The sequence below is a fragment of the Crocodylus porosus genome, unplaced genomic scaffold, assembly GCF_001723895.1.
Source record: "Crocodylus porosus isolate Cpor-Errol unplaced genomic scaffold, CroPor_comp1, whole genome shotgun sequence".
Lineage (NCBI taxonomy): Eukaryota > Metazoa > Chordata > Crocodylia > Crocodylidae > Crocodylus > Crocodylus porosus.
In genome coordinates, this window is record NW_017728949.1 from 73,006,647 (window position 1) to 73,016,027 (window position 9,381).

A 9,381-nucleotide genomic window follows, 5' to 3' on the forward strand; every position below is an offset into this window, starting at 1 on the left:
AAAATAAAGTAAATTTTCTGTTTATTTCAAGGCTGTATTTTTAACACATTTATCTGAGCTTTCCCCTAGCACCTGTGAAGCAAAAAATGAGGGGAAAATAGTGGTTGTATGTGTATCCCTGTCACATGAATGCAAAATGTTTGGTCACCATCACTTGTCACTTAGAGTCTGTCATGAGGAGTACAGTACAGTGTAGCATGTAGATTGATAGATGATGAAACAGGGCAATTAGGTTGTTCAGAAATTCACTTGAGCTGTTATTTATAAATTTCCTGTAACTTGCTTTTCTCCTGAACACTGAAAGAATTTGGCAACATAGATCTCTTCCTCCTCACAAACGATGACATTAGGCCCAGCCCATGATATGTGCTGACAATAGAAGTTTCAAGTCTCTTTTTAAAATGTTATATTGATTGGCTAAGTTTCTAAATAGTTGTTTGATCTTGTTAAGAGAATTTATGTAAACGATATAGGCTTCCCTAATCTTCCTTTTTTAAAACATGTTTCTGGATCAAGCATACCTTATGGTTCCATAGCATGAAGGGCAGATGTGTGTTAACTGTTTGAGGGTGAGAGCAGAGTGAAAAGGAAACACATTTTCTGGCCTTACTGTTTGCGGTGTGCTCAGCAAAACCAATGCCTGTGGCTGCAGAACAGATGTTAGGATTTAATTTGCTTAAACAAAAATGAACTCCAGACATATATATACAGACTTGGGTACAGACTGGAAATGGTCATTGCCTCCACTTATTTACAAATTTTTCATATTTTCATAGTTGGTAGGATCGGAAGGGACCTGAGCAGATCATCAAGTCTGATCCCCTGCTATGGGCAGGAAAGAGTGCTGGGGTCAAATGACCCTGGCTAGGTGACTGTCTAGCCTTCTTTTGAAGACCCACAGGGTAGGAGCCAGCACCACTTCCCTTGGAAGTTGGTTCCAGATCCTAGCCGCCCTGACAGTGAAGTAGTGCCTCCTGATGTCTAGTCGGAATCTACTCTCAGCCAACTTATGGCCATTATTCCTTGTTACCCCAGTAGTGCTCAGGGGAACAGGGACTCTCCCATTGCCTGCTGATCCCCTTTGTCCAGTTTATAGACGGCCACCAGATCCCCTCTCAGCCTTTTCTTGTGGAGGCTGAACAGATTCAGGTCCCGTAGCCTCTCCTCATAGGGCCTGCCCCTGTTCATGTGAGTGGCCCTCCTCTGGACCCTCTCCATGCTGTCCACATCCCTCCTGAAGTGCGGCGCCCAGAACTGGACACAGTACTCCAGCTGCAGCCTGACCAATGTTGCATAGAGGGGGAGGGTCACTTCTTTGGACCTGCTCGTCATGCATCAATGAGTGCATGACAAGATGCGGTTAGCCTTCTTGACTGCGTCCTCACATTGGTGGCCCATGTTCACCTTGGAATCAGTAATGACTCCAAGATCCTTTTCTGCCTCTGTGCTGACAGGAATGGAGTTCCCCAGCCTGTAGGTATGCTGATTTCTAGTGTCCTGATTCCTCAAAGCTTCAGCAAGGTGGCCTCTTTGGGGAGGTGAGCTTTCCACGTATTACTCACCCATTTTTGTCTCCGTTTTGGTTACGAAGTGGAAGGGGAATCCCTGTCAATTGATTTTACCCTGGCTGGGTAGAAGGAAATGATACAGCTGCCTGAGCAATGATGTAATTGAAAGTGAACTCCTTTTTTTTTCTTCCCCAGCTGACCCAACTTTAGTGAATGAAAATGAAGACTGCATATACTTTTCTGGGAATTCTCTTGGGCTCCAGCCAAAAAAAGTTAAAACTTACCTGGATGAAGAACTGGACATGTGGGCTAGAACGTGAGTAATTCCATTGCATGTAAAACATTAACCACTCTCATACCAAGGCAGTTCTTTATTTTACCTTGGGAACTAGCGTGGAGCTGTTTTCATAGAAGAATGTAACATTAAAACCAAGCCCAAGAGAAAAGTAATGCATATTTAGCATCTTCCTAGCAATATTTACATCTTCTTTAAAACATGATTTATAACATAGGCAAAGAGAAACTTCCAGCTGAGATAATCCTAGCTCAGCTCTTATTGGCTTACCAGTAGGGTTGCTCCTATTTGGCTCATCTGGGAGTTCTTAAGCCGGAAGAGCTGAATTATCCCAGTGAAAGTTCTGAGTGGGTTTATATTCAGAGAGCACATACTTATTTAGTCACTGCTGCTTTCCAGTATACAGGATTTGATTTCAGTTCCCATGATTTTCTTATTAGTATTTTAACTACTTGTGATTCATTCCAGGTGAGCTTAAACCAGTCACTTCCACCTTTAAGTGGAACCCAGCGAACGGAACTGCCAATATTGGCAGTTCTTAGATGCTCTTGATTCATGCCTAGCAGTCTTCTCTGCCTGGCATAGTCTGAGCAAAAACTAAAGTATGGATTAAAACAGGACTGTCTAACTGGCAGTTTCCAGTTGCTTGCGGCCTATGGGCTCCCACCTGGATACCCCGCTCGTGTTGTTCCAGCTGCAGCAGCAGCATCCAGGGTCTTGGGGCTCCCCATCCCTTCCCTGGCTCCTGCTGCATGCTATTTGTCTCTGCCCCAAGGGGTGTGGCAGCATGGTACAGCACAGCCTCAGTGCTGGGGAGCCAGCATCCTGGAGCACTCATGAAGTACCATGCCACAGGGAAGCCTGCTGAAGGTAAGGCAGGCTTCTGCACTGGATATCACCTGTCCATGTGTGCATGTGTCCACCTGCCTACATGGGGCATGCAGCCTGGGGGGACCCTTGCACCCCAGTACTGCCCCTTGCTGTGTGATCACTCAATTGGTGCAGCCCTTGGGGCACGTGGTCCCTGGCTGCTTCGAAGTGTGACAGCCCTGGATTGAAACAACCACTGAAGTATAGACTTAGCTTAAGAAGAGATGATGAATTTGCAACATAAGGGACTTCACAAACATCACCATACACACTTTACAAAAGGAATTTATTAGAAAATGATTAAATTTGCAATTCAACCATAAGTAACATGACAGCAGCTACTGCATTTGCTAGGTATGCGGTTGTACTAACGCCAACACCTGAAGACTCACAGAGGACCTCCCTCTGACACTTAGTATGAGCTATCCGTAGCTCCATTTCCTGACATGAATCTGTTTTTGTAAAAGTGGGAGTAGTATGAGTACTTCCAGCACAGATCTGGCATAGGAACATCTGGAGAATTACTAGCACTAAGGGGCTTTACTGATAGAACCATGTGAATTTTAAAATGGATAGGAGAAAAAGAGAGAAAATGGAAGTACTTAGAGCAAGAAAGATAGAGGAGCTGGAGGAGGTTCCTAAAGACAACAGTTCTGAAGTTGTCCTTTTCTATTCAATGGTTCTGTCTCTAGTAGCCAATTACTTGTCTTCAGATATGTATCTCTTGCTTCACTCATCTTTTTAGTATGTCTTCTCAAATATATTCCTGATCAGGATGGTCAAAAATTTCCAATTGTCTTTTATTTTTACATGAAAACTAGGTTTGCAGATAAACAAAAGTTCTCACAGAAAATGTCTGCTTTTCTTTAATGCACTAATTTTTCATTTGAACTCAAAAAACTGATCATTTTCAGAAATTTTTGCTAAAAAAAGTTGAAACCTTTCGTGCCCATTCTTAAGCTGTTAAACTACATTGGCACATTCAACCCTTCCTAAAACTTCTGCTATCTCACTAATGGAGGAAAAGTAAGGGAAAGAGAATAAAGCAACACAACTGGGGAGAGAAGGGACAGAACTGTTGTTACTGTCAACAATTGCTTCCGTATCCTCGTAACAAATGCGGTTTAAACAGTTATTGGTCAGGTTAAATAGCATGGTCTTTTTCTGTTTTCAATGGTGACCAACATCTATATATGCAACTGGAGAGGAAGGGTGAGGAAAAGTATAAAGTAGGGATGTAAATGGCCTTTTAAAAGTTATCCATTTAACTTGTAATTATATCAGTTAAACCACTGGTTTTCAACTTGCTATCTAGGAACCCCTTGGGGTATTCAGACTATGTCTAAGGAGTCCACACAACAAGATTATAGTCAATCAAAAGTATGAGAGTACCCACATTCACATTGAAAATTTCCAAAGGGGCCTGGAAATGAAAAAAGGTTGACAACCAATGGGTTAAATGGTTAACTGATAGCACATACCTCCAACACTAGTTTAGTGACCTCACTGTTCAACTGGCACTGTGTGGGCCCCAGGCCATTGGCAGGGAGCCATGGGCAGGGGGTAGCGGGCTGTTGCCAAGCTGCAGAGCTGTGGGTTCCCTTAAAAGGGGCTGGGGCTGCAGATGGAGCTGGGGCTGTGCACCTCTCCTGTGCCTGGACCCCACTGCCATGTAGAAGGAGGGAGGTGCCAGGCCCCCTTCAGCAGCAAAACTCCTGGCCTCATGGTGGCTCTACCCAGCCCTAGGTCATTCCTGAGGGGTGGAGGTGCAGCAGCTCCAGTCTGGGAGGCCACTGTTGCAGCCCTAATGCTCTCCCGGGACCTCTGCTACACTGCCACCCTTCAGGAACTGCCCTAAGGGAGCCATGCTCACTACATGAAGAACTGGTGGTGACCCCTCAGACCCAACATCACTCTGCTATGGCACCCCCCTCTTCAGCTGCTGTGGCACCCCCTTAGGCCAAGCCAGCCATGTGCTCGGCCCTGCCTCAGGTCTAGGCCAGGCCCCATGCAGCCCCCACACCATAGATAGGAGGGGGAAGGAAGCAGAACACCCAGTGGAGGCTGCCATGCTGGTACCAGACCCCTCTGAGCCCATAGTAAGATTGGGAGGGCCTAGCCCGGCAGCGCAAAGGAATCTTCCAGGCCTGGGCCATGGCAGTACAAGTGTGGTGGGAAGAACAAGAAGCCCATCACTCTGCCTGAGCCTTGCTGCTGTGGGCAGGCTGGACTGACCCAGTGAGAGGCCAGGAGTCTCACCACTGTGACGGGAAAGCTCTACCCAACCCCGCTGGGGGTGACCTTCAGGCACCTCCCTCCCTCTCTTCCCATGACAGCAGGGTCTAGGAACAGGAGAGGTTCACTGCTCCGGATCCATCCACAGTCCTAGCCCCAGCCCCAGGCCATGTGGAAGCAAGCCACAGGTCCAGAGCTGGGCAGTGGCACCTAGTGGCTCGGCTCCACTGACTGCCCTGTGCCTTCCCACCAGCGGCCTGGGGCCCATGCAGTGCCAGGTGCACAGTGAAGACCTAAGGGGCTGGGTCCATTCCTGCTGGAGGTCACTGAATGGTATAAATATAATTGTTGTTTAACCATTTATGTCCCTAGTATGAAGTATATATAATAATTGTGAGGGGAACAGAGGTTGAAAGGGAAAAGAATGCCCAAGTGAGTAAGGTGGTTGGAAAAAAACAAGAGGAAAAGATGATAATTTTACTGAGCAAAGGAATGAGGTGAACAGCTGTTATTTCATGGTAGATGGGAGTTGGTGATCCTGAATAGGGAAAGTGTGTTTTGCTAATTGGATAACCCTGTTTCATTAGGTAGTTGGCACATACAGAAGCTTCATAATGCAAATGTGGAAGTGTAGCATGTACCTGTTTTACTCTTTGAAATGTGAAGGTTCAAGTTGGCAAGGATGGTTTGTTTAGTTAGTTGTGCTTTTGTAGGGAATGAAAAAAATGTTGGGCTGAATGAGTGTAAATGAATTGGAGCCTTGGGAAGCACTCTTTCCTCTTGGTTATTCATTTAGTTCAGCTCTGCAGTTTCCCCAGTCATTAAAAAAAATTGCAACCCTGTTCATTTCCATATGATTATCATACTGTATCAAGGAAACAGCAGACTTCTTTCAAAAGGTTGCAGTCAGATAGCATGCTTATCTGTTAGAATGATGCAGAGAGTGCAAGCATATTTCAGCTCCCTTACTCTCTTTTTTCATTGGTTCCCCTTCCATTCTTGTGTTTGTAACAACGAAGGGGACTCCCCCCCCCACAACAACTATAAACATCTTGAAGGGGAGGTGATTCAGAATGATGATGTGAAAGATCAAAAAGTACATTCAAAACAATAGCTATATTTGGGGGGGGGGAGGAAGGAGTAGGAACAGCTAAACATGATTTCATACCATTGTAAAAGAGGAAACAAATCTAGCAGTGCTGTTTGCCAAAATGCAGCTTGGCTCGAAACATGCTCCTCAGAAAATATGAAAAAAAAAAATATATCAGATAGTTAAAAAAAATAAAACCCTGTTAGCTGCAGACACCTAAGGCAATTGAGAATGTCAAAATAAGGTCAGGCCAAAATAGCACTAAAACAATTTCTACTTAGAGAAGCCAGCAGACACACATGTGCACAGAGGACGAGATTGCAAAGGATATTCAAAATGGGGCCTTTCATCTATAAACCACCAAGCACAACTAGGAGAATATAGTCCAAATCAATTGGGCCTAAAGGTTATTAGCAATCTTGGCTTTAGTAGGTGGCAGAAGGAGGTTGGTGCGGGACGGGGAGTTTAGACAAATAGATAGCAGGCATCAAATGCTTTACATACTAGATGCCTCTTTCAGGAGGATTAAAAACAACCTGGTGAATGTAGCATTTTACCCAGGCAGTAATTTTGTGGATTGGATCTTTCTTGTAAATCCATTTGTGAGATTTTTCTATCTGTTGGCTAGTGTCTTGGGGAACTCTTTTAAATAAGTCTCAAGCCTGGACCATTTCGACAGTTCTTACTCTTTACAGCAATAAGCAGCAGTGAAAAAGGAACTGTCTTCCCAGTAGCTGCAATCCAAGGCAGAGTAGCAAATAGCCTTAGCTGTGTGTGACAATCACGGTGACAAATAGAATAAGGATTGGAGAGCAACTGGAAACTGCTTGTTTCGGTTCTCTTTATTCTTTCACAATATGCTTTTCTTCCTGAGTCTGGCTTAGGCTTCTTTGCCTTTCTCCTGTACATTGGTGCTTCTCTCCCTTTCTTCCCTTGGGCTGGTCCTCAAGATCATTTAACTCCTCCTACCTGCATACCTGTGGCCTTCTCCTGTAGGAATTCTTGAGATTGGATGAGAAAGTCTGAGAGGTTTTGCTCATTCTGCACTGTGCAGAATGCTCCTTGAAGTAAGAAGAAAAAAAAATGCAGAAAGAGACCAGTCCTCCAACTGCCCAGAATAGCCAGTAGTCCACTCGTTTAGAGCATTCATGTGGGGTAAGAGGCAATCAAGACCCGATCTGAATCAGGCAGAGACTTTTTGACTGTTCTGTCATGGCATCTGACTGCATCCTGTTAGACCTGCTTCACTTTGTATAAGTTATTGAGCAGTCACTGGGGCAGGAACATGAACATCCCAGGCACATGCCCTAGATACCACAATAAAGAATCAGTCTCTCTGATCCAGTTTTATTGAAGTAACATAGTTCTGTCATTAAAGTGTCTGCAGGTCAGTAGTGATAGTATTTGCCTGGGTTCAAGAGGAGGACTAGCGTAGAGGTTTTCTGTGCCCATTAGTTCTTCTGCTGTAAATCAGCAGATAATTGCAGTTAGGGTACCAGTATGGACAAATACCAGAGACTATTAATGTGTTTTAACACCAGGAATCTGTATTTGCTTTGATCAGGATTAGACAGGATAATCTGAGAGATACCAGCAGCCACAAAAGCCTTTGCACTGGAGGTGATCTCATTGTTATTACTGCCTATGAAACTGTATCAGTGTTATCAGCAGTCAGAAGGTTTCCAGAAGAAAGCGTAGCGTAGACACGGGTAAATGGATGAAGTATTCTCTTTCTCAGTTTCTTCAGAAAGCTGTTGTCTCTCAGCATTTCTGCTAACATTATGGTATATACACACAATGAAAGAATCCCTAGCCATCCTCAGTGCAGATGAGGCCTTTAGGGTATTCTAATCTTCAGGGCCTGAAAGCTCTCAACATCTAAAATACCAGTATTAAAAACCTAGGTAGTTGTAACAGCTGGAGGCATTCAGAACATTTCTAATGCATGACAATACAGCACATAAGAATAAAAGCTGTCACATTTTCCTTGCCTTCTGCCCCTAATCCCTTCAAAATTACAAAGACAAAACAGTTCATAATGAACATCCCTTTTTCATTAAACTAAAACAGAGTATATGAGTTGATGGAAATAGGCATGTAAGATGAGATTCTTGCATTCTGAGGAAAAAGTCTGTTTTTTACTAGGTTATATACTGGAGTCTTTATTTCTTGTGGTTTTACCTTCATCTTACTATTCCATGTAACCCTTTTTTTTCTCAATGGGTTTTTGTTGGGGTTTTTTTCTTTTCAAAATTAAGGACCTATATTGCCTCACAAAATAACTTTGCTTTGCCACTTGCAAAGGAAGTCTAGGATCCTGTTGTTTGTAGTTGTCCGGGAAGGAAGACATTCAGTCTCCACTTAAACAAGTTCAGATGAAACTGGCAGATCCCTAAAGTCGGTATTTGAATTAAAGCCCTTTAGCCATCACCTGTGAAATACTGGTTTTATGTCAGAAATCGAGTTCCTTGTTCCTTAGTGAGCTTGCAGTCAACGGGGGGGGAGAGCATACCAAGGAACCTAAAGGAAAACATGTGGCATTATGATGTCTTACCAAATTGCAAATAGAATGATAACTACATTAAAATTAATTTGCACAATGTGAAACTTGTACAACAGGGAAACTTACACTGTAGCTTAACTAGTAATTCTGTTTCAATGGTTCTTTGTGTTTTGATGGACCATGTTGTGTTCATTTATCTGGGTACCCCTGCTTCTATCTCTGTTGCCTCATAAGGCTGTGGCAGAAACAAAATGAGACAGCAGGATATCTGTGTCTGATGTATATTGAGTATAGTGCCAGAAGCATTGCAGTTGTTACTGTATCCTTAAAGATTATTACCCCCAGTGTCTATCAGAATTAAGAGTGGGGTGGCATAACATCCAGAGATATAAATTCTCCCAGGCAGCGCATAGAATTTTACAACCTAAGTGTAATAGGATGTATTGTGCCATCAGCAAAGGCTACAGAGTTCCATGTGATTAAAATAAAAAAGGATCCACGAATATGCCTTTAACTACCATTTTAGCTGTAATAATTTTTGTCTCTTAGCATTTATATTGGCCGGCAGGAAGGAGACAGGCTGCAAGCTGTGCTGTAATAATAATAATATGAATAACAGTAATTAATACTGTCTTCACCTCCTTCACTGTGCTTACATTTTCATGCTTTCTTCTCCCAAAATAAAAATATTCTCATTCTCAAGGTTCATAGCAGTTTCCATGATAACTTGGAAATTAGTTCTGAAAACGTGTTACAATGCTGTATGCTAGTAAAGAGAGTTTCTCCACGAAATTCACGAGGAAGACATTCATGTCGATTAAAAAGGAAAAAGCTAAAGACAATGAATCCCACAGGTGATTGGGTTCTTTTGGATTTTTTT

The 9,381-nt window shown here is 43.4% G+C and overlaps 1 protein-coding gene across 3 annotated transcripts in view; it reads left to right on the forward strand.

Moving 5' to 3' along the window:
- KYNU (kynureninase) overlaps positions 1–9,381 on the forward strand; it is a 112,466-nt gene that overhangs the window by 32,068 nt on the left and 71,017 nt on the right. For all 3 annotated transcript variants that reach the window (XM_019554204.1, XM_019554203.1, XM_019554202.1), the window contains one exon: positions 1,704–1,824. In XM_019554204.1, the coding sequence (XP_019409749.1) occupies positions 1,704–1,824 (121 nt within the window). The remainder of the gene's footprint in view (positions 1–1,703; positions 1,825–9,381) is intronic.